The 26,268-nt window shown below is 43.3% G+C and overlaps 1 protein-coding gene across 1 annotated transcript; it reads right to left on the bottom strand.

The window, feature by feature from the left end:
• rhoq (ras homolog family member Q) lies at positions 1–26,081 on the bottom strand. The gene is made up of 5 exons (XM_006799072.3): positions 25,508–26,081; positions 25,154–25,212; positions 11,292–11,456; positions 7,959–8,054; positions 1–2,133 (listed from the first exon to the last, which is right to left on the bottom strand). Exons 1-5 carry the CDS (start codon positions 25,647–25,649, stop codon positions 1,972–1,974), a joined length of 624 nt encoding a protein of 207 aa, XP_006799135.1. The 5' UTR covers positions 25,650–26,081; the 3' UTR covers positions 1–1,971.
• Between the last annotated feature and the right edge of the window lie 187 nt (positions 26,082–26,268).

Below are 26,268 nucleotides of genomic sequence, written 5' to 3'. Positions count from 1 at the left end.
TTCAAACTGGTGATTTGCCAAACTGAGTTGCACCATTTAACATTAAAAAAATCATCTAAGCTTGAAAAGGCTTTAGTCATTTGGGTTAAAATGGTTGTGATACGATCTGAAGAATATCACATAACTTTATCAAAAATGCCCAAAACAACTGTTTCAGAAGGCTAAGTAGTTGCTACATTAAAACAAGCACCAATCGGTGATTATGCTGATCTAATTTACAATATATTTGACATTTAATGCTATTGGCATAACATTTTGTAACTTGGAAATTATTTGAAAGTGTAACAGATAATTTTCCTCAGCTTATAAATAGCTTAATATACATTATTTTGAAATATGGTCAAATATGTCAGCTATGAAGCTAACATTAGCCTTTTCAGCTAGCTGATAGATCTTACATTATTTTGCAGCTACTAGGCCATTAGGTGCAAATATTTAATGACAACAAATGTCCTTGTATGTAACTACTTTTTGTGGTGCAACTTGATGTAGTAATGAACACATCTCCAAAATGTAATGACCTAACTTATAAGTAGGATTGGCAACAGCTTACTAACTAACAGCTGTTGCAGCTAGTTCTTCAACCCTTCATACCACTTCAGAAGTTTGGATCAGTTGTGCACTTCCTAAAGAATTGAAATTCGGGACGTTCAAGGAAACATCCCAACCACTTTTTTTCAACTTGATAAACTCTGAAGATGGTGTGCTACGCTTATACTTGTGACCGATAGAGCAATGTGCATCTTCTGTGGTTCAGTCGGTCTATTCTGGGATGGGGTCAGTTTCTGAAAGCAGAGAAATGTGCTTGGCTTTGCTAGGAAACAAAGTGTCACCATCTGTGCTTCATGTTGTGCAATAGATGTACAGCATTGGGTCATCTCAGCTATCGGACTTCGATAAAAGCGTGTGCATTGGAGTCTTTGGACGTTGATATGAATCAGAGTTTCATTTCTGAAATGAGATCCCTCGTCTCCTTTTCTCTTTGTAGAACTTCCTTAAATTTCGATTAAAGAATTATTGCAGAATAACAGAAAATAAATGAAATACATTTATAAGCTCATAAAGTGTTATTTGCACAGATTGACTTTTCATAAACTCTGGATTATATAGATTTCAAAAATGGATAATAAACCTCCTCAGTCTCTGATTAAGACATCAGACTCCCAACGTAACTTTTCGAATGTTTTGGCATGCCACGCTATAGAACATTTTTTCCCATTTTCCATAAGGCAAAAAACAAGACTTTCAAACTTTAAGATCACTCAGTCCTAGATCCAAAATCTGACATCCGAACTGCGTTTGTCCCAACACAATCTTGGGTGGTTTTTCATTAGCAGGTTCTCAAATGACAAATAATTGGAGACAGACTTTTTTTTGGGCCAAAGAACTTTTTGGAAGAAGTTTTAAACAAAAGGAACTGGGCCCTTATGTCCAGAAAAGTATCCTGGACACCGTCACAGTGTCACTAAAGCCAGCCTCTCTTTCTTTCAATAGCTCATTATTTCTGGTCTTTTCTCTTGCACATTTGATCTTGTATTTAGAAATATACTAATCAATAATCTACCTCCCATAAACAGAAATAACATGAGCTCTTTAAAATGTAGCATTAGTCATTCAATGTCATTTTGTGTTTTGTTTTGTTTTTTTGTCCATATGACAGCATACAACAACACTATACAGAAAAATGATTAAAAATGGTTATAAAAGAATGTACTTCTGAGGCAAAAGTCTTTTAAAAGAAGAGACTGACTTGGGCTTTGTGCTCCTTTGGTAGTAAACTGCAACCCTAACCCCAGTGCTGGACAGCAAGAAAGAGTTATGGCCATCAAAGAGCTCCAAAGTAGCTCTCGTTTTGTCCTTTCAGTCCTCTCTTTTGTCTCAGCTGCTGTCTGTGCATTTTTCTGCCAGTCTTTTGTTCTCAGTTCAGGTTTGGTTTGTGGTTGATTGCTGAATGATCTCTGAGTATATGTATCACGTAATCAGACAGCAGTTAATGCAGCGAGGCCCCAGTCTCCTTTTCAGAGACCCCTTCTTTCTCTTGGGGGTCAGGATGGCGATGATGGCCTCGTCAAACACCGTCTTCAGGCCCTTCTGGGTCAATGCTGAACATTCCACATAGCAACATGCACCAATCTAAAGAGAACAGAGGGATCGTCAGTCACAGCAACGCAGCGTTCAAACGGCACTGACATTAAAATAGTTTGGAAAATGTGTCTTCACTTTCTTGTAGATTGGTAGATATGCCAAACTGTAGCACTATCAAAGAGTTAAATACCCAAAGGCACAAAGACGTCACTTGCACAAAACATCAGGAAAAAGTTGATGAATCTGAACTTTACCAATTTAGTCTGCCAATGTCAACGAACATGCCAACTTTTCACCCTTATGGGCTTCATCCAAGACAAAATGGAGGTCCGGTCATTGACATAGAGCTATTTGGCAAGTGATTGGCTTAAAGATCAGAAGAAAATTAAATTCCTGATCTCAAATACATCTATGTAGCATATAACTTATCTCCATTTTCTCTCGTGCTTCTTGGTAAAGTTGACATGTTTGTTATTTAACAGCTTTTTTCTATGGTTTATATGCAAGTGCCACCTTTGTACCTTTGGATATTAAGCAGTCCTAAAGTATGAACTGTAAGATGGATATAACTGGAAAACAGAGAAGCACAGTTTTCACCATTTTTTAAAGATTTATATTTTCTTTAGAGTTATAAAAGTGTCTAAGAGTATCCGTTTACCAGTCTGGGTTTTTGGATCACCTCTGCCACAATGCTACGACACCCATCCATTAAAAAGGAAATGTAATAAGAGTGGAAGAGGCTCAGCAGCAGCTCTGCTAGCTAGAAACGCTGAATGCTATAATTGTATCAGGCTAGCAGTGTAATCATATATTATTTGCTTTGGCTATGGTTGATATTAGTGGGTAACTTTAGAAGCTAATGGCAAGTGAGCAAGGCCAGTACAGGAATGTTTATGGAGGCCGCTCAAGCATAGAAAACAGCCCGATGAATGTTCACATAACTGAATAAATAAGTTAGCCCTTTAAAGCCAGAAACATTTATTATTTCATGTCCAATATGACAAAAGGCCCTTCAAACACCTGATTTGTGTAAAAAGTTGCTTTTTCAGTAGGATAGCCAACATATACTTGATGCCTTTAGCTTTCATTAAAAGCATTTTAATAAAAAAATATATAATATCTTATAGATAAAAAAAAAAACTATAATTGATATGAGTACATAAGTGATATTCCAAAACTTTCAGACCCTTCCCATCCATCCATCCATCCATCTTCATCCGCTTTATCCGGGGCCAGGTCGCGGGGGCAGCAGCCTAAGCAAAGAGGCCCAGACCTCCCTCTCCCCAGCCACCTCCTCCAGCTCATCCGGGGGAACACCAAGGCGTTCCCAGGCCAGCCGAGAGATATAATCTCTCCAGCGTGTCCTGGGTCTGCCCCGGGGCCTCCTCCCGGTGGGACATGCCTGGAACACCTCACCCAGGAGGCGCCCAGGGGGCATCCTTACCAGATGCCCAAACCACCTCAGCTGGCTCCTTTCGATGTGGAGCAGCAGCGGCTCTACTCTGAGCCCCTCCCGGATGGCCGAACTTCTCACCCTATCTCTAAGGGAGATGCCAGCCACCCTTCGGAGGAAGCTCATTTCCGCCGCTTGTATCCGCGATCTCGTCCTTTCGGTCACTACCCACAGCTCGTGGCCATAGGTGAGGGTAGGGACGTAGATCGACCGGTAAATTGAGAGCTTCGCTTTTACACTCAGCTCCCTCTTCACCACGACAGACCGGTGCAGCGTCTGCATTACTGCAGCTGCAGCCCCAATCCGTCTGTCGATTTCCGGCTCCCTTCTCCCATCACTCGCGAACAAGACCCCGAGATACTTGAACTCCTCCACTTGGGGCAGGACCTCATCCCCGACCCGGAGTGGGCACTCCACCCTTTTCCGGCTGAGAACCATGGCCTCAGATTTGGAGGTGCTGATCCTCATTCCCGCTGCGTCACACTCGGCTGCGAACCGCTCCAGTGCGAGCTGGAGGCCCTCACCCGATGAAGCCAACAGAACCACATCATCCGCAAAGATCAGAGATGAGATCCTGAGGCCACCAAAGCGAAAGCCCTCCGCCACTTGGCTGCGCCTAGAAATCCTGTCCATAAAAATTATGAACAGAACCGGTGACAAAGGGCAGCCCTGGCGGAGCCCATCACCCACCGGGAACGAGTCCGACTTATTGCCGGCAATGCGAACCAAGCTCTTGCAACGGTTGTATAGGGATCGAATGGCCCGTAGCAATGGGCCAGACACCCCATACTCCCGCAACACCTCCCACAGGACACCCCGAGGGACACGATCGAATGCCTTCTCCAAGTCCACAAAACACATGTAGACTGGTTGGGCAAACTCCCATGCACCCTCAAGTATCCTCGAGAGGATGAAGAGCTGGTCCAGTGTTCCGCGACCAGGACGAAAACCGCATTGTTCCTCCTGTATCAGAGGTTCGACTAGCGGACGAACTCTCCTTTCCAGCACCCTGGCATAGACTTTCCCGGGGAGGCTGAGGAGTGTGATCCCCCTGTAGTTGGAACACACCCTCCGGTCCCCCTTCTTAAAGATGGGGACCATCACCCCGGTCTGCCAATCCACGGGTACTGCCCCTGATCTCCACGCAACATTGCAGAGGCGTGTCAGCCAGGACAGCCCTACAACGTCCAGAGCCTTCAGGAACTCGGGGCGGACCTCATCAACACCAGGGGCTCTGCCACCAAGGAGTTGTTTAACTGCCTCAGTGACCTCGCCCCCAGAAATTGGCGGGTCATTCCCCTCATCCCCAGACTCTGCTTCCTCCTTGGAAGACGCGTCAGTGGGATTAAGGAGGTCCTCGAAGTATTCCTTCCACCGCCTGACAATTTTCTCAGTCGACGTCAGCAGCGCTCCGCCAGCACTATACACAGTGCAGGTAGAGCACCGCTTTCCCCTCCTGAGACGCCTGACGGTTTGCCAGAACCTCTTCGAGGCAGTCCGAAAGTCTTTTTCCATGGCCTCTCCGAACTCCTCCCACACCCGAGTTTTTGCTTCAGCCACTGCCCGAGCCGCATTCCGCTTGGCCTGTCGATACCTGTCGGCTGCCTCCGGAGTCCCACAGGCTAACCAAGCCCGATAGGACTCCTTCTTCAGCCTGGTGGCTCCCTTCACCTCTGGTGTCCACCATTTGGTTCGGGGATTACCACCACGGCAGGCACCAACCACCTTGCGGCCGCAGCTCAATGCAGCAGCTTCGGCAATGGAGGCGCTGAACATGGTCCATTCGGACTCGATGTCCCCCGCCTCCCTCCTAATGCTGTTGAAGCTCTGCCGGAGGTGTGCGTTGAAGATCTCGCGGACTGGGGCCTCTGCTAGTCGTTCCCAGCACACCCTCACTACACGTTTAGGTGCACCAGGTCTGTCCAGCGTCCTCCCCCGCCACCTGATCCAACTCACCACCAGGTGGTGATCAGTTGACAGCTCAGCCCCTCTCTTTACCCGAGTGTCCAGAACATATGGTCGCAGGTCTGGTGATACGATTACAAAATCGATCATCGACCTACGGCCTAGAGCGTCCTGGTGCCACGTGCACTTATGGACACTCTTATGTTCGAACAAGGTGTTCGTTATGGCCAAACTGTGATTAGCACAGAAGTCCAATAACAAAGCACCGCTCGGGTTCAGATCAGGGAGGCCGTTCCTCCCAATCACGCCCCTCCAGGTCTCGCTGTCGTTACCCACGTGAGCATTGAAGTCTCCCAGCAGGACAACAGAGTCTCCAGGTGGAGCACCTTCCAGCACCCCCCCCAGGGACTCTAAGAAGGCTGGGTACTCCGAACTGCCACTCGGCACATAAGCGCAGATGACAGTCAGGACCCGTTCCCCGACCCTAAGGCGCAGGGAACAAACCCTCTCGTCCACCGGGAAAAACCCCAACGTACCGGCAGCAAGCCGAGGGGATATTAAAATACCCACCCCAGCCCGCCGCCTCTCACCAGGGGCAACTCCAGACTGAGACAGAGTCCAGCCCCTCTCCAGGAGACTGGTTCCAGAGCCCAAGCCGTGTGTAGAGGTGAGCCCGACTATATCTAGCCGGTACCTCTCAACCTCACGCACTAACTCAGGCTCCTTCCCCACCAGAGAGGTGACATTCCATGTCCCTATTGCCAGTCTTGGCAGCCGGGGGTCAGTCCGCCAGGGCCTCCGCTCCTGGCCGCCACCCGACACACAATGCACCCGACCCCTATGGCGCCTCCTGCGGGTGGTGGGCCTGCGGGAGGATGGGCCCATGTCTCCTCTTCGGGCTGTGCCCGGCTGGGCCCCATGGACTAAGGCCCGGCCACCAGACGCTCGCCCTCGGGCACCCTCCCCGGGCCTGGCTCCAGGGCGGGGCCCCGGTAACCCTATCCCGGGCAGGGTAAACTGTTCCCTCTGTGTTTTTTTCATAGGGGTCTTCTGACCCCTATGAAAAAGGGGACCCTTCCCATCTAAACAAAAAGGCTAGACCAAAAAAGGCTAGGCCAAAAAGCTCTTTAGCGCCTAACTAAAGAGCTTTAGGTTAGCATTCATTGGGGATCCAAATTAAAGATTTGTAAACACTTTTATTTCTTTTGTCAAGTCATTCCTTTGTACTGTCCAAAGGAAGCACAGTAACCTCAAACATTTTCACTATCATGATTTTTCAGCTTTTCTTCTAAAATGTTGACTCTGTTTTTACTGTGGCCAAACAAATTTATCTTTGATCTGACCGTCCAGAGCACGGTTATTTTAGAAGGCCTGAACTCTGCAACGGCCAACTGTAGCTTTGCTTTAAAGCTCTTTTTGAACAGCAAATACCATTAGTGGCACGGCTCCCAGGTGAAATCTGTCTGCAGTGTAGAACTGTGAAGGCACATGACGTGTTAACAAAGGAGCTGCAAGAGTTTCCTTTACATCTTCTGATGGAATTTTTAGATCATCAGACTGGTTTTTATATCAAAATATCTGACTTGAATGTAACAGGGCAGCCAGTCATGAAATCCACACTACTTTTCCTTACAATGGGATGATTTTTTTCCTTCTTTTCTTTCCGAACTGTTTGGAGCTCCTTTAAATAATTTACCAGACTTACAGACTTTGCTTCTGAAGGCCTCAAAATGTTCTTTAGATGTTGGCATGATGGAATCCCAAACAGCAAAGCAAGCTATAGACCTTTATTTATACAGGAAAAGCTGCAATCTATCACTCCCTCAAAGTGTTTTGCATCAATTGTTGGACTAGGATGTATTTTTACTATGTACTTTTTCAATTAGAATCACTTTTGCTTCTTCAAATATGGGAAATAGTTATTTTTCACATGACTGGATAAACTATTTCTTAAAAAGATTTGAAATTTACCCTTTTTTAAAAAATAAATCTAATCTTGAGTTGGATTATGGAAGATGGGTTACCTACAACAGCAACTATAGGAAACAATACCCAAGGTAAAATGCTGCTCACTTTGAGGAAAAGGGGTCTAATTTGACCCGACATGTTCTTCCAAGTTTCCTTGAGGCCTCAGAAAACTTCATGACTCCATGAGACGAGAATCACATTGAAATCTTACATTGCCAAAACGGCACGGATACAGACTTTAAAATGAATCTAGGCAGTAATGTTTTGAAAGACTGAGCCTTATTCATGCTCTCTGCCTGACAGGAGTGATTAATCACAGATCGCCTTTGGTATCTATGGTGCAGAGTCTCGAACTCTGCTGGACATCTGTGTTGGTCCGGAATGTATTCCTGGAAGTCGAAGAATGCCCAAAGGTCTTGATTCCAAGAATTTCTAAAGAGACATTCCTAGGTCAAATCCACACACAGGAATCTAACTGGACTGGACAGCTCAATTCTGCAACAGCGAAAGTGAAAATAGAAGCTTCCCTTTAGTTCGGCATACAAACCTCCTTTGCCAGTTTCTGTCCTTGCTCGGTGGCAATGGGCTTCTCCTTCATGTCATTTAGTTTGGCAATGGTTTTGGGGTCATCACGGAGATCAATCTGAAAAAGATACGCTTCTTTTAGCTGAGTCAACATTAGTATTGCTGTTATGATATAGATTTTATTAATAGCTCATATTTGCATAACACAGAGGGATTTCATCATTGCTTCTATACATAGGAATGAGCTGTAACTGACAGCGTGAGCTCTCATTTTGTAACACAGCCATGTTGGCCCACACTTCCTGCTCTTGTGCAAAGCAATTTCACAGACAACCACAAGTTTCTTCACTCTCCTTTTATTCACTGGAATGCTCTCCACCTACAGCCCGTCCATATCTCAGTAATAACCTGTTACAACCAACGAATCCAACTGCTAAAGCTAACAGGGAGCAGCCTTCAATTTCTTGATTGGGGAGATTTGCGGCAGCGTGCACATATCAGCATCCAGCCAGTGGAGCGGCGAGTGAGTTATAGCAGGAACTGATAACAGCGCAGTAAACATCAGCTGACACAAGATAAATCAGACACCCACTCCAGCCTCCTCATCACTGCTGGGGCTCGGCTGCACTGGCATTTGGTTGCCAGGGAACCCCAAAAAATCCACAACTGCCCTCAGTTTTAAGCAAACGCGATATTGGCCGTGACCTTTAAGGTTTAAGAAATAAGCTAATGCTCTGGATTAATGTTGTGTCACAAGAATCAGTAAACTGTTAATTGCTTCTTTAACAGATTTAAACTTCACATTTAACACGGGGACATAAAACGCCTAAAGCGATATGTGACAAATCAGCCTGAGATCGTTGGTCAGGTTTGTACTGGCCGTTCCATATTTTTGCTGTTATTTAATAAATTATTTCTTCTGTTCTTTGGCTCAGCTTCACAGCTCCCCGACTACATGAGTGGCTGGGCTTAAAGCTGCACTAATTAGTACTTTTATAATGACAGTGGCTGAAAAACATAATCGTGGAATTTGAAAATGGTCTCTTCCAGACTCGGATCTACATCTGCCCTCAGCATTACTGATCACTTTAGCATCTTTCAGCTCGGTGTTTTGGTTTTGCAGACCAAAGCTTTAATGTTTCAGTCAGCAACTTTACCAACTTCATTACTTCCAACTTGCAATACACTGCAAAAAGCAACTAAACTTGGCAACCGCAAACGATTGAAGCGACTACCAATCAGAGTGAAGGATACAGCTAATCGACATATGACAGGATGGTAAGTAAATTAGAGGGTTAATACATACATTTTACATCAACCTTATGCATTGATAATATATTTCATGAGTTAATCACTAAACTAATACACTGCATGACTCATGATGTAATCACAACACCAGTGCAAAGCAGAAAAAACAAAGTCTGGATGGTGTTTATACTGAAATAGGCGAATTTCTAAGTTGAAGAAAACAGTGTAAGAAAAAGAAAATACATTGTTCTTTATCACTTTTCAACTTTCTTGGTAAATGGTAGGTTACACCACTTTTTTTATCCCCCATATAACTAAATAACTGCATGAATCAGAGAAACACAAATAAATCTAGAGTCAGCTGTGGAGTACTGCAGTATTAGCCAGACAGCTAATATCTAATTCCTCCATGCTACCACCTACTGTCTATTTCAGCACCTGTACTTTTAGATATGCGCCTACTCTTAGTTGTGTCTTAGTCCTCTTTAATGGGCAGCTGCGATGTTTTGTCATGTTCCCACCGTGCTCAAAGATACCTTGCCCAAGTAATATTAGGGCTGCAATTAAAGATCACATTTAACATGGATGAAGGTGCTTCGTGTTTTCCCAGTTGATCAGTTATCATCATTTGTCTTTTTTATGTGTAATCTAATACAATATTTTGTTTATAGTCATTTATAAAGAAATAGGTTTGATATTATTGTGTTTGGTGTAAAAAAAACCAGCTTAGCGGAGGAGAATGGATAGATGGATTATGCTAGGTGCTGATTTATTTTATGAAAATCTAGCTGTTAATAAATTAATTGCTTCAACTTTTAATACCACTGCAAAGTTCTGCTGTCTTCTGAATGTGAAATTTTCCTTTATTTCTCATACGTTAGCTCCTCAGCTGAGCTCTTATTACAACAGCAGAGATGTCAATCAGATGCTTTTGGAAAAGAGACACGAGGGTTATGTGAAGTACAGCAGCTCAGTGTGTGAATGTAAACACAGACAAAGGAGGCGGATTATGAGACCGAAGCACAGCAGGAGGATTACTTGACAGCTACAGACGGAGGAATGGAGAGTTTGCTTTGTCACTGTAGCTAACTGCAAGGATGCAACTAGCATGCTAACAAAGCTTTCTGGTAAAATTTACAAAACTGTGTCCCAGTTTTTTCATTTTTTGTTGTGTGTTTGTTTGTTTTTTTTTTTACTGTTTTTATATTCCATATTATATATATTCATGTTAGAGTAACCAGCATGTTTGTTAATGTACAGCAGCACTTGCTATTGGCATTTGTGCTAACGCTAAAATTATGTAATCTCGCTTGTGCTAATCATCTTTATGTTAGCGACTGAGAATCATTCCTTTATGTAAGATAACATTAGACTTGACTTACACTTGCTCACATAACTTCATAAAAACAAAACCTAAAAAAAAATACATCCAGGAATATAAATTTACTTATAATAAGTACATTTTTAATTTAAATAATATTTATTAGTGAATTAATGACGACAGGCATTTTTTCACTGTTCTTATGCCCCTTTCCCTGATTGTAGGTGCATCTTCTCACACACAAACAAACAAACACACTCACACATACATCGTGGGCAGAGTGGAACTGACAGGATACAAGTGAAGTGAAATAATGTTAATCAGGCCGTTGACAGTACATAATTTTACCATAAGAGCAGTAAAATAAGTCTTCCGCCAAGCTTAATAAGAATGAGAGCGAGAAGCCGGCAGCGACACCACTGTCACCAATAAAACAAAAAACTATAACAAAGACGTGAAGGAAAGCGTAGCTGCACCACCTCCATGTATTTATATAAAGTGGACTTCCACGTTGTGACTGTTGTACTTGGTCTAGCTTTCTGAGTCAGGATCAGACTGATACTGGATGAAAATGATCAAAGTTTGTTCAAATATGTCCAAGTAATTGAGTTTATTTTTCATTCTTTTTCATCTCTATCCGAACACATCAGGTATGAGCTCAACCTTCTTCTCTGGTAATCTCATTTCATTCCAGCATGTCATAAATGACAAACGCAGGTAAATCCACCACATATGCGTAAAGCAGCTGAGAATGGGAAGCGTCTGTTACGTGTTTCCAGAACCAACCTGCGTGCCGATGAGCAAGTAAGGGACACTGGGAGCGTACTCCTGCAACTCGGGCACCCATTCTTCACGCACATTCTGGAAGCTGGCGGGGTTGACCACAGAGAAGCAGATGAGGAAGACATCGGTCATCGGGTAGGACAACGGCCTCAGGCGGTCGTAGTCCTCCTGGGAGAAGACAGAGCAGCACCAGTTAACATTCAGAAGATATGATTCACTCCTGTTCCTCACATCTGAGAAACTGCTACTCATCGATTATTAAAGGATTATGAGATGAGCTCAGAATGATGACCAGAGAGCTACACAGTGCCAAAGTGGCTCCTGAGCCGTGTTATGTGCACTAGGGTCCGAGTTAAAACAAGAAAAGAATACCAGGAAGATGACGTTAATGTGAGAGTTCCCTTTCTGACAGACAATCAGTTATTATATCACATTTGCAGTCCTTTAATGCGAGCTGAGCACAAGGCATCACCACATGATGCTGAGAACCAGACACACTGCCATCTCCGATATATGTGTGGTGTAAATGACCAATTCACCAATGCAACACTGCCCTTTGTGAGCCAGATCAGGCGCTCCCTTGTCCTCGCCAAAGATGAAGTCTTTTCGACACGTTTTTCCTGCCACTGGTTAGAGACACGGGGAATCAATGGATCTCCCGTAAGGAGATACGACTCAACCAGACCAACTTGACTGAGTGAATCAGTCTCAGTTCTGTCACTTTTATTGTCTGCGACACTGAATTCAAGAAGATTGAATACAACGTCTGACTAAGATGCTGCAAAAGGACAACCAAACACTGGAATTAAACTCTTTCATCTTGATGCCTTCAGCAAGTTCAATTCTTTGCCAAAGCAGACAGCACAGTGTGCTATCACCGAATCGCCTATAACTCAATTACAAACCGCTGGGAATGGCTTTGCAAATGAGCAGAATGACAGAAAACTCCTCAAACAGCAGTACATCAGCCAGGCAGAGGCGTCCTCCTTTTTTGTCACCCGGGTAATGGATTTAAGATATACAGACTTTATATTGAATTGGAGCGGATGATAAAATAAGCATACAAATCTTCAAGCCCTGTGCTCATGTTGTGCATTAGTCAACAATGCCTCACTGGAATAGGTCAAGTGGATATAATTCAATACTTTACGAGTATTTCATCCTCTTACTTCCAAATGAGTGTGATATTTCACAGATGGGGCTCATGCAGGGATTTCAAACAACCTAGAGGCTTTTTTTTCTTAAGCTATGTTCACACAGGTACCGCAACCCTGAACTTTTCTCTGCAATACCAGATAAAAATACACGTAAAGCTAATCGGATTGGAGATTGCTGCTCACCTGTGACTTCCCAAGCACAAAGCGTGTGGGATTCTTGGATTGCATCAATATGCGATTAACAGCTATCAACCACTGGCATCATGCACGCTGCCTCACGTTCTATTCAGGCTTCTCCATTAACCAAAACACATAGAACATTTCCAGTAGTGACAAAACATTAAAGCAGAGCGCTTCTTGTCGTGTGCCACATATGAAAAAAAAGACATCCATAAATGTGGTAAACACCCCAACCTGATTTTCAAGATGTCCTTATTTCATGCGTAAAAAATTGCCTCAGAGTGCTCGGGGGAGTTGAGTTTTGTTACACTGGCTGGTTGAGTGTTTCGACAGCACAATAAGTTAAGTACATTTCCTGTGTCATCTAACCTGACACTAGCTGAACCTTCACACCCGATAAAACCATTTTGAGTGCAAACTATCCGGTGCTTGTAGCAAACCTGAGAGCAAAATTAATAAGAATAATCTTTAAACCTTGTGCACAACACATGTTATACAGTTTAGGCAAAGGTGAAACACGAGCTAAAATGATCTGATGGAAAGTTTCTCAGCTGTCAGATTTTGCAATTATTTGCACACTGTCAGAGAGTATATTTCCATTGGTTGACAAAAATAAATTTAAATCCTATTACCAGGATTATCTAAGAATAAACTGTCTCCAACACACATTTTATTTCACAAGTAATAAGGAAAAACCATTATACCGAGCAACTAATGAGAAAATGCCGGCGAGCTGTATTATCAGTGTTTCATAAGCTTTACCTAAAATAAGAAATGACATCGGGATATTCCTGTGTCTGCTGCCTCAGTTTTCAAAAAATACTCTGAGAACATCGACCTCAAAGTGCATTACTAACCTGCACTGCACACATTTAGTGCATATCAAGGTGTAGAACTCATTCTGGGCACTGCTACAACACTGAGATGTGGCAATATTGAATTATTAACCTTCATGTTCAGCATCATTATGATTAAGTATCATGACTTGTCAGGTATTTCATTCTTTGGGTTAGCCAACATTTAATAAACCAGGTCATGTCAAAGTCAGGTCATGCCTATCCATTAATAATGACTCATTTGATACAAAAATAGTAATAAAAAATGAAAAAAATCTGATTGATGTTTGGTGTGAGCAGCTTTGGTCTTTAAAACAGTACCCGTTGTTCCCTGCACACCAACTCATAGCTTTTTTAAGGCCCTTAGCAGGTAGATTGGACTGTTTTAGATCTTCTTAAAGTATTTTTTGGTTCTTCGTGTAATCCAAGATTACACCTGGTTTTTCTGGGCCTAGAAGCAACTTTATTTGAATTAACGGGAGCAGTGTTAGGTTATCGGGTTATCAGGGAACAATTCAGATATTGTTAAGAATGGCACATCCATAGACTGTTTTGGTGTAAGGGTGCTGCGATGAATATTTAGTGCATCCTGGATGAGCTGATAGTAACATTAACTTGCTCTTACAGCCTTGGAGGTCACATCTGATTTTAAAAGGGTTATTTCTTTAAAAGTAATGGAAAGAGAAATTTGCCAAATGTTTTAAAATACATGACTTAATATAATGTTTTCCATACAAAACATAGGATGTTCACAAGTGTCCCCCCTCCAGACTCGTCTCATACCTTGGCGAGCACGTCTGGAGTCACCGCTACCAACTTTCAACCACGTCAAACTCACAAATCCGCTCTTTCTAACAGTACGTGTTTCGATTATTACCCGTAGAGGGTTACAGAATTAAAGCACTTTGAATTAGTCTTTTAAATACAACCTGTATAATAGTATGAGTTAAACAATTTAAAAATCACACATCTAAAGCCACGTATTTAACGGGGGAGGCAACTGTTTGAAGTGCAACTGCATTAACGGCGAGGACTCCGTTGATCAGGTGCTTGATTATCAATACGATCGCTTCAAAGTAATACAAGAGAGAAGCAAATTCTACCCGCCCAGCAAAGACACTGAAAAATGTTGAAGGCGACTTTGCCAGATAATATTGATTAAAAACTGAAAGACGAAAAGCATCTTATCAGGTTAGTGGAGAGACGTCGAGAAAAAGATGCCTTTTTGTTTCATTTTTAATGGCATAAACAGATTTTTGATACTCTGTCGGCTGTGGAGGCATAGGCATCTGCATTTCTGTAATCTAAATATGATCTAGATATCTGGTTGAAATTCACATTTTTACTTTTGGTGGTGGTGCTGAGGACATTGCCCACCTCCATCAGATCCTACACTATGTCCATTTAGATTATTTATTTTCTTTGGGACAGCAAAAAGAATATTTGCATTCATGAGTATGAGTAACTGTATTCTGTTACAGTTACCGTTTAAAAAGGTGGTATTTAGAATACAGTTACTTTGTTGAAATAAATGGATTACACGGCGGTACTTCCCTGTTTCATGTTGTGGCGGGTCAGGCCTGTTTGGGTTTTGTTTGACAGCTACGTTCTGTTGTTCCAGGCGGCAGCGTTACGGTTGCCATGGTTACAGTGTGACGCTCTCTCTCTGCGTGTTTCCTGGGTGAGAGAGGCCTTTTTGTTGTTGTTGTGCTAAGCTAATAGGCAGAATGCTACCGGTATAGCTCTAAAGAATGTAGCATCATAGGCAGTGTAGTCTGTGTTGCAGGGAGAATGGACTGCTATACCCGTTATGTGTCTGTGAGCGAGGGAGGGAGAAAAAGGAAAAGTACGAGCTGTCATGGAGCAAAAACGGGAGCTGGAAGCATGTAAATATAATAATAACCACTGCAGCCAAGAAGAGTGCCTGACGAGCCCAGTTGTAAGTAAGCTATTAAGACTCGACTTTACACCGTGTTCGTGTTTTCCTCCAAAAACAATAAGTTCTGTTGGAGCAGCCTTTCAATGCCTCTCTCTGTCTCTCGCTAGCAAAGTTGACCCAGACAACAAAGTAAAGCTAGTTTTCGGCTACGAGCCCGACACGAACCGACGTATTAGCCAGAGGTCCCTTTACTACGGTTCGGAGCCGCGGACCTGCAGTAACAGTAATAAATCACAGCAATAGTACATTCATGTAGTTGTAAACAGCATGATAATATATTAAGTAATCCAAGTATTCAGAATACGTTACTCTCATTGAGTAACGTAACGGAATACGTTACAGAATACATTTTGGGGCATGTATTCTGTATTCTGTAATGGAATACATTTTAAAAGTAACCTTCCCAACACTGGTCACATTCCTGTGTGTTTGTAACCTTTGCCTGCACAAATGAATCCGATTTCCCCACAAGCTGCAGACGCAGTAAGAGGCCGCTCAGCAGTTTACTGTAAACAGGCCCGAAGCTTGTTTGATACCCATCTCTGTACAGTTTCCTCAGCGCACAGCAAACACAGCAGCCATTCAGAGTCTTCACAGTGTATCGTCCAACACGTCTCCAGCGCCCAATCCCGGATTTAATGAACAGAACTGTTTACACCATCGCTGCCGTGAAGGTGCTCTGGATAAAGGTTTCCATTAAAAATATGTCCCACATTTTTATTGGTTCAGTCCAGCAGTTCATGAGCGCATCTCAGACACGCTGCACAACGATCTGTCCAAGTTAGCCGGGAGTGTACCGTAAATATTATGATCAGCGGGAAAGGAATGATGGAGGGAAAAAAAGGGGGGAACAGGAGCAGCTTGTGCATGTGTACATTAAACTCTATCAGCGTCTGTCTATACATGCCCATACACTTCCATCAAGGCCAGACTCTGCGCCTTCAATGAGCCACTGTGAGCGCTCGGCTGTGTGACTGCGCTCTGTTGACTCAGTGACATATGAGTGCTATATCAGTGAGTCATTCCCTCCTCCTCTCCATCTCCACAACTCTCTCTCTCTTCTATCTTTCTCCCTTTCTACTTCCATCGCCTCCTCGGGGCTCTATAAACCGCCTATATCAACAGCGTCAGAGACGCTTGCTCTAACATGGCTGCCGGGTGGGAAAGCAAGCCCAGGCAGAGACGCTTCTGATCACAAAGTTCAGACTCCGATCAGCCAAGCTGCACATTTCAAAATACTTTATTTCATCTCGAGAGTAAAATAAAACAGAAACAAAAAAAGGGAGGGGGCGGTGCCTTTTTCTACTCCCACTAATGGCGATTAATGATCATTAATCATGGACTGAAGCTCTAATGCACTCTGTCCATTCATGTCTGTACAGTGAGAGCATCCTGCCATAGTTCATTCAAAAAGTTGGCTGTTCAGCGTTTCTATTTATAGATGTTAATGACAGCAGTGAATAGACAACAACGAAAGAAACAACAAACATTTTATGAACACTAATATATAAAACTGACAGTCCAAATGTATATAAATTCTTTACCACAGGATGCAGTGTGTTTTGATAATGGAGCATTTTGGCAATGGCCTTAAGGGATAATCCACTAATCCAAGTGCTTACTCACTCAAATGAATGAATAAATTTGGAGAAGGAACCAAAGGGAATACCAATGACTTTCTCTATAAATATGAGTTTACTCATCTTAGCATTACTCGGCCAGTAAAAACAGTTGATATGATTTCCTCGAGCTTTGTCAAGACCCCAATGATGTCACAGGAGGTTATCTCAGGTCCTACACTCGATCCTGCTCTGTGTCGTTTGGCTTTGATTTTGAGTCTTTTTGTTCCTGCTGCAAAAAGCAAAAAAAAGGAAACAAATTCTCCGGAGGACTAAACGCACGTGAATCCACAGCTGCGAATATTCACAAACAAACAGCTGGGGCCTGTAGTTTAAGAAAATGATTGCGAAATGGTTAATTCAAGAGTAACAGCATGTCCTCGATTTGCAGTAGGAGCAAGCATGCTCATGGCAACGTGCCGCAGTCAAACGCTGGTCAGGTATTCTGGGAGTTGGAAAAATTTGCATGGCGGGAAGGGAAAGCGTTACAACATAACAGTGGATTCCTACACTAAACACTGTGCCAGCGCCTGTATACGCGAAAATAACTGACTCCATCCATATTACCACTAACTGCAAAGTTGTTTTTCATGTTATTTTGACTGGGACCCATAATTACACCAGACACGTACCCAAATATGTTGTCACTGGTTAGGTGTCTGGTGTTCCATTTTGCAGTTTCAGATATTCACTATAAGCAGCTTTGTGGTGCAGCGGTTAACACTGTCAAACCACATCAGGAAGATTCAAACCCTCTGGTTTGCATGGGCCTTTCTGCATCATCTTCCTGTGTCTGCCTCGCGGTACTCCAGTTTCCTTCCACAGTCCAAAGACATGCATGTCAGATTAACTGTGCCTGGTGTTAGCCTGGTGACCTGTCCTAGGTGAACCACACCACTTGCCCTATGACAACAAGGACAGGATCCTTAATTCCCACATCCCTGAACTGGATGAGCAGAAGAAAACAGACAGATGTTTTCATTCTAGACTTGAAAATGATCACCTACTCACTCACAGCAGGCCTCCAGAGAAGCTGGCGTATTGGGATCACAACACTGTGTATATGCTGGGAATCAGTCCTATGCATCTTTCATGCATGTGTTGTCAATACACAAGCTGCTAAAAACCCGTCTTGGCATTGTAAGCTACAAGCCAGATGGGTGCCAGCTGTGCTGCACATCATGGCACATTTCAGAAAGACAAGAAGAGACTTAAATCATTTCAAAATGTAAATCCTGGTGCTGACTTCAAAGGCCAATCCAAATGGCAGAAAAATGCACTACACACCCTTTGCTAAGTCAGAAGCTGTAGTCTGGTATTTCAATCGAAGTCCAAGCACAAGTTTCAAAGCCACAGAGAATATCCAGTGTTTTTTTCATTTATCAACGCCCTTTCATGCACCGGTCTCAACAGCATAGCCAAGTGATATAATGAGCCAACTCCTGCTAATTTTTCCAAAAGGTCAACAAAGACTTTCTTTTTCAAGATTCAAGACCTCTGGGCGCCGGTACAGCTCATCGGGTAAAGCAAGCAACCCATAAACTGAAAGGCTGTTGCAGACCCTGAGGCCTGCTGGGACTTACTGTATGCATTCCCCCTGCTCTCTCCCAGCCTTCCTGTCTTCTCTCCACTGCACTATCCCAATAAAAGCAGAAAAAAAACCTTAAAAAGGCTTTGAGACCTTTATTGTCATTGGTTCAAAAAATTCCAACTATGTCAACCTCATATGATGTGACATTTGAAACAAGACAGGACAGAGCTAAGAAGTCCTGAACATGCGGTCGCGTTCATCATCGAGGAACACTTTCTGAGCCACAGTGCAAACAAAGTAAATATTAATAAAGCAAGTTTACTTTACCAGCAGCATTTAGAACTAAATGTAACGAATTCTAAAGTAAAGTAATGGAACAAACACCTTTCAATCACGTGATGCGTGTTAATTTTTGATCTGGTTTTCCACTAGAGAGCACTTTTAAAAATCCTGTATCGGTCGAGCTCTAGTCTAGCATTTCAGTATTTGGCCTTAGATTTTTATAAAGTGTGATGAGCTTTTTTCACTATTCTGATACTTTATTAAAAAGAGAATCCATTAGTTGCAAACTGACTGATTAATCACTCATAATCGTCAGGCAATGTGCAAATTAGTTGACTCCATTCAAGAGAATAGCACTAGAGTTGTTCTGAAGTGTAAAATCTCTTTCTGAAGCGTGCCCGCAGCACTCCTGTTTCTCTGTGTTGGAGCAGCTGACTGGTGACCGGCTCATGGCTGAGTAAAACCAGTTTCCCCCTCTTCCAAACCCCACTCGCGTCCCCACCTGTCATCCTTTCACCCCTATTGGGTCACTAGGCCACCTTGGGTTGCTGAGTCAAAAAAAGACTCATCAGACTGTACCCAAAGCCTGGACAGGAAATGTGAAAGTGATCATAGGAAGTGCAGCTGAGTGAAGAGTGCATCTGACATGCTGAGCAAATCAGCAACAATCCAACTACAAAGTGGAAGTTAATAGCGTAGTAAGACACGGATCCCTCGGGGTCGCAGCTCCTGAGCTCCTGTCCTTAAATGTCGTTTCCATTGGCTCTAGTGCACTTAGCATCCACTTCCTGTTTCCTCCTGCTCCTCCTCGCCAGTGGTGCTAGATTTTCTTGAGTGCAGCAGCAGCAGCAGCAGCAGCAGGAGAATGACTGAATGAATGAATGAATGAATAAGTAAAGACTTTCCCCTCTGCTCCCTCGCCACATTGCAGCGAATTAGACTTCACAGACCTTCCATATGGAATAATTCAATAGGCAGTGCTTGGAGTAGAGACGCAGACAATAACTGGCAGGGAAGCAATAGCAACAACAGATGCGGCGCAGCGGCACTGGGCTCAGAGCCGAGCTGTGATTATGTGGCACTGAGTGACATGTGACACCAACGTGACAGCACAGAGTCGCGACCGCCGACCCCAATGCGTACGCAAGGTTGCTGATAGGCGTTGGGAATTAGCGAAGCATTATGGGAGCTCCAGCCAATGCCAGGAATATAAATATTGCAGGGAGATCGAAGCCAAATGAACACAGAGGTGGACGTAATGAAGGGCGAGTTTTACATCAACAGGAGAGAAATGGAAAGGAAAACGAAACAGAGGCGTCTGAATTTAACCAAAGCTATTTCACACCCCCCACACACACATTTGATTAGCCTCCCGCATCTGTCTCTCTCTCTTCCTCTTTCTGTCTCACACACACTATTTTCCTCCCCCTTTCCTCTCTTTGGGGGCATCGAGTCTTTGATCAGACGCTGAAGCTATAAACATTACCAGCTGGCCCTGTGCTCCACATAAAGAGGTCAGCCGAGTCAGGAGCGGAGGCACCGGGGAAACGTGAGGGGGCACATTTTCAAGAGCAGTAACTCTACTCTGGGAGGCCGGCGGCGCCCACAGCAGACATCTGGGAGAACTTCTCCATTTCAGAGACACTCTGAATCAGCTGAAAACAAACTCTCCTCTGACACACACACACACACACACACACAGCCTATCAAACACGCCAGAATAGACAAAAGGTTGTGTTCCTCTTTTCACAAGTGAGTAGTAACACTTCTACCATCTGTTTTCTTGGGGGAAAATTATAGCGCAGCCACAGGTAGCCGTTTAAGACAGGGAAGAAAAATGCAGGCTGCGATCTTTTCTCACTCACAGATTTGTGTGTGAATCAGGGTTTGTGAAGGAAACCAGCTAAATATGCCAAAGCTGACCTTTCTGAGCTTTGCATTTGTCTCTCTGCTGCATGGATCACATCGGAACAGGTCACGAGACAAGTGTTAATAACTATTCAGCTTCTGGCAAGAGTGTAGTTTTAGGTTGCTGTAAGTAGGAGATTAATCATGGGCGACTGACTGTTCGCTGTCCTGTGCAGCTGAAGTTAGACCAGAAGGCCATAACGCAAGAAAATCATAGTTGAGTGCATTCAGTTTTTCTCACCAAAACACATTGTGTGTTAGTCTTGTGTCTAAAAAAGTGCTGAATCCATTTCCTTCCTCCTCATTTGCACAACCAGTGTTTGAGTATTATGAGTTGTGCAATATACAGTAAGCATGCCTTCTTCTTCTACTGCTCAGCTGTTGAACTATTGCTAGGTTATTCTGAGCTGCCAACTGTTAATGAGCAGGAAAGAGACATACCCTACACAGGAAGGTCTATGCAGCTGTCCACATGCTTCTCTGGTTCTTGTACGTGCACAAAATAAAATCTGTTTCACATTCGTTAAACTCTTGCTTTAAATCACTACTGGAGGTTTAAACATCTACAGGGTGCCTTTAGTCCTTTGCTTTAGCCATAGAAAAGCCTGAAAATCGTGAAATGATACAAGAGAGGCCCATTCAGAGCTTTTGCCATTTGAAATTACTGGGATTTCTGAGCGCATTACAGATAATATGTGGCCTGATTGTCATCTGAGTCACAAACATGATCTGACTAAGCTAATAACACTGTCCAAACAGCAGACTATAGAAAAAGAAAGTGATCTCATGAATTTAGCAATTTGGAGAACCTCGATCAGACATTTCCTGTTGCTGCTAATAAGACTTTCACAATGATGGGGGAATTTTAGAGCTAACAAACAGTTTCGAGTTCATCAGTACTGCTTAGATGTCTTGACTGGACAGCTCTCCCTAGCTCATGCCACGGCATCCTAATTAGGTAATGTGATAAAACTGACTCTGTAATTCCTAAAACATTAATTTCCTTATTTTTTTGTGCTTGATGATTTACTCGTGTTTTCACCAAACCTCTCCAAAGATTCAGGCCATGAAGTGCTACCCTGACACTGTTCTTTAAAATTTTATGGCACAATTGTGAAATCCTTTTTCTCAAAATGGCTGTGAAGCATCCAGACTCTGAGGTAGCAAAGAAAGCCTAAACCGCGATGCTCCCACCACCATGCACACGTTTATACACATCCGAAGTAGCCTCGGTCATGTTAGTTGGCACAACTAAAAAAACAAACAAAAGAAAAACAAACAGAGATGACGATAACATCACTTGCTCACTCACACTGTTGTCACAGTTTGTAAAACGCTTATTTGGAAGGCTTTACAACACTTGGTCATCAACTTCATTAAGACCCGAACTCTTCCAATGATATTTGGGCTGATTGGGAGACGATGAATGTAAAAACAAAGAATTACCAGATTTTTTTTTTACCTGATTTTTGTTTCTGAGAAAATTGAGAGCCACATATAAGGACATTCATTTAAAATTTCGATAGAACGGTAGCAGTATAATGTCCTCGTAAATGGATATCAGGCCCTTGTAGAGCAAACTTGAGTATTTTGGTCTAAATAACCCAAAATGTGATGTCCACATATGTGGACGCCAGGTCCTAGGAGGTTAATATTATGTCTCTTAACCCGTTTGTCAGCTCCAAAAGTGACATGAGTGTGTGATCAGTAAAAGAAGGTAGACTCACACTGAAAGCCTAATCCTTGTGCAATTTAATCAATGTGAATAACGTTGATTTTTTTTGTTGTTGTTGTATTTTGAGCCTATTGTGCTTTATTTTCTTACCAATTCAATAAATGCCTACGTAATTATTTACTAGGGCTACCCCTGGAATATTCCAGAACCCACACTAACGGTCATCAAACCATAATGGACCATATATACTTAAGTGTCAAATCTCATTAAGGGTGCAGAGATCATCAAATGCTTATTAATGTAACAGTGTATCAGAAGATACACTAAAGCAAGGTATCTGTACTGAATCGGAGGTGGAAATGTTGGATCAGTGGACCACTAACGTCACTGAACAATAAAAATAGAAGAACATGTTACCAAAGGTGAGGCACTGGGCAACTAAACTAGGCTTAAGTTAAGCTACTGTGTCTGTGCCCACCTGAGGAGATATTTTTGGGAATTTCAACCACCACAAATGTGCGGAGTTCGTCAGGAACAGGAGAAGCAGCAGGAAAAGCGCAGACAGTGACAGTGTTGTTTTTAACACTCAGCTTGACGTCAGCTCTTTGTCTGTTTGTAACTTTGCTCTTTTCCGTGGCTGACTCATGGACCGACAAAAGCACAAGAGTAGCCCACAGAGCGGCTGTACGACATATTTTTGACTGCCCCCATTTGACAAGAGATGCTCTCTGCAGGTAGATGGGCCGCCTAAATCTGCTCAGGTAAAGCCTGCAAGTTACCATCGAAAATGTAAATGTAAATCTGTTAGAACAAACAGTCAAAGTTCACTGTGAAACTACTTAAAAAAAAATAAAGGTCCACTGCAAACTTCCATGTAAAGCCAGCAAATGTCATTTAGCAGTTAAAAATGGTTGATTAGGTGTTGATTAGTTTTTTGGGAATGGTCTAATCCTTCCCAGTAGGGCTGTTCGATATAACGATATATATCGGATGACGATATAAAAACGTCTATTGTTTCATTTTATGCTATCGTTTGTTTCGTGGTGTCGCAAAATAAACTCTTTACGGCAATATTATTTCATCGTTTTGATGGTCACTGTAGTGGCTATATTAATTTCTTAAAGTTCTCTCTTTCTCTTATATTTTATATAACCACACTATGGACGGACAACAGCCTGTTTTTATGGGCTGTCGTTAGCAACAACGACGGTAACACCATCGCATGTCCGCTTGTTTATTTTCCACATAAACTTTTCACAATAAAGCTCAAGATCCTGTTGAGACTTTTCAAAATAAACGGAATCACGTGGAAAAAGTATGCAGAGTATTGACGGATGAGAAGCAAAAAAAGAGCCGTCAGGTGCTAAAAAAAATCAACCTTAGACTCAAACGTTAGAACAGGCTTTTCCCCGCAGCACGCTGTGTAATAAATACTCACAAAGAAAACGGCGGCCGTTACAACCTATGTCTAAAAATGTGTAGGTTCATGCATCGGTTAAAACACTCGACTCCAGGTACACGACGCCCAGCTGGAAACACTTCACCTACCCGAGATTCACAGAATTTACAGAAAATATATATATATTTTTATGATTTATATCGTTATCGGACGATAGAGGTTTTATATCGGAATATGAGATTTTGGTCATATCGCACAGCCCTAGTTCCCAGTGAATAACAAATATTATTTTAGTTTCAAAGGCACAATTTTTGCTTAGTTTGAGGTTGGTAGTACCTGCCAATGTGGCCTTTAGAAATTCTTTTTGGAGCCTTTTTCAGCTTCTTTCCTAACATAATGCTTCAACGACATCCTGCGAGAGTTAAACCCAACACCTCCCATCACCTTTACTGGAACACCTGGATACAAGTAGCTTCATTGGCACACAGGTTCATGTAGTCTCCAAACTACACTGTCAGTACATGTCAAACAGGCATCCAACCTGCAAATGTTTCTACAGATTGTGTTTGAATATAATTCTTTTTTAGTTCTTGGTTTTCATTTTCAGCTAATTTGCTGATAACCATCTCCTATAATCAATAATGAAAAACACTGATGAAGACTTTGCAGACGTATCCAGTCATAGTGTGAAATACGACTAAGAAAACCAGCAAATATTAATGTAAAGAGTTGATGTGCTAACTGCTTCTTCTTTAGCTGCTGTCGCTTAGCTATTCACATTAAACCAAAACCGCCATAAAAACCAAATGATAACTTTACACTAAAAACAAATAATTCAGGGTCTTTCCTATACGCACACCTCAGTGAGCTTCTGTGTGTTTTAAGTAGCTTCCTCCATCTGTGTGTACACTGGCTCTTCTGCTGAGGGGACACATTATTTTGTGTGTGTGTGTGTATTACAGTTGTAACTCTCGCCCACTGAATGGCACATTGTAAAGAAAAGGCCCAAGCATTAAGCAGCCCTATTAACAAACCTGTGACATCACTACTGGACATAGGAGCCCTGTTCTCCACATAATAGAACTATTGAAACCCCTTCACTGCCATCACTGTCCATGCCGCAGCACACTCTGGCAGTTAAAGCCATGTGCGAAACCCATCACCTGTTGCAGCTTAGTGTCTGGCCTGAATATGAAGCCTGTGGGTGTTTCCAAGGCACTGTTGGATACTTATTGGTCCCAGGAGCACATGGGGAGACCGAGATAGAGCTGGGGCGTGTGTGCATGTGTGGTGTCCTTGACGTGCTTGGCACAGAGCCAGAGGAAAAAATAAACTTTACCTGACCAGCTGTGTCATACAGTCCCAACAAGTACTGCTTTCCTCCGACGTTGACGCTCACTGTAAGGAAATGACAAAGAGCAGTTTAGAGGAGGAACCAAGGGGTGAGGGTGGGGAGTGCTGGTGGGCGGGGGGGTCCCAGCCCCTCTGTGCTATGAAGACGGCAAACAAGTGGTTTTGATTATAGCAACAGATGCAATGCAGTTGGAGGAAGAGTGGTGGGGTGGGGGTCTCTAAAATCTCTCTTCTCTTAGATTCGCATGTGGCCAATTATCAGTGAGCACAGAGCGGCAGCAGTTCAGTATGTCAGGCTATTATGAGATAATAAAGGCGAACAGCAGAACTGTGTTCCTACCTGCATAATGATCAAAGACCGTGGGTACATACTCCTCTGGAAAGGCGTCATTGGCATAGCTCATCAGCAGACACGTTTTACCCACCGCACCGTCTCCGACCACGACGCATTTTAACATGATAGTACCGGTTCCGTTTGCCATGATCCCGACCTTCCCAACGACATCATCGGCCCCTGACGCCCTTGTTATCCTGACCTCCTCCTCCTCCTTCTGTTCCTCCTCTTGCTGCTGCTGCTGGGCGGTGATCCCCGCACGGCGGGCATCACCAGCGTCGGAGGCGGACTGCGCGGCTCACCGAGTCGGGCTGGAACTGCATCGTTCTCCCCTCCTCCCCACTACACATCAGGTTCTTCCAAATGTCAATGACTTCCTTTTTTTTAATTGTATTTTTTGTACGACTGTCAGAAAGAATAAGATCCCCTCGGCCCAATCCGGTTTTCAAATAAGCTGTCTCCTTAAACCCAATATCGGAAGCGTTTTCTGGGAGAAGCGGTCTGCCGGTATTGCATGTCTACCATGCCCGATCCACGGTGCAGCCTGAGCTCTTGCTCCCTGGCGCACTGTGCCGCTGGTGGATAAGGTGGGTGCGTTTAGCCTACTGAAGAGGCGGGGCTTGGGTTTAAAACCAAGGGGCTCCGGATAAAGTACAGTCCGCCTGCTGTGAATGCCTGGATCACAGAGGAATTACACTATTTACGCTTCGTTAGAAGGATCCCGTGTGCAAACATTAGATTTCTGTTAGGGGGTGTCACAGATAAAA

This window comes from Neolamprologus brichardi, chromosome 13 (assembly GCF_056152115.1).
Source record: "Neolamprologus brichardi isolate AB-2024 chromosome 13, ASM5615211v1, whole genome shotgun sequence".
Lineage (NCBI taxonomy): Eukaryota > Metazoa > Chordata > Actinopteri > Cichliformes > Cichlidae > Neolamprologus > Neolamprologus brichardi.
The sequence above is the reverse complement of the archived record's forward strand: the minus strand, read 5'-3'. Positions and strand labels throughout refer to the sequence as shown.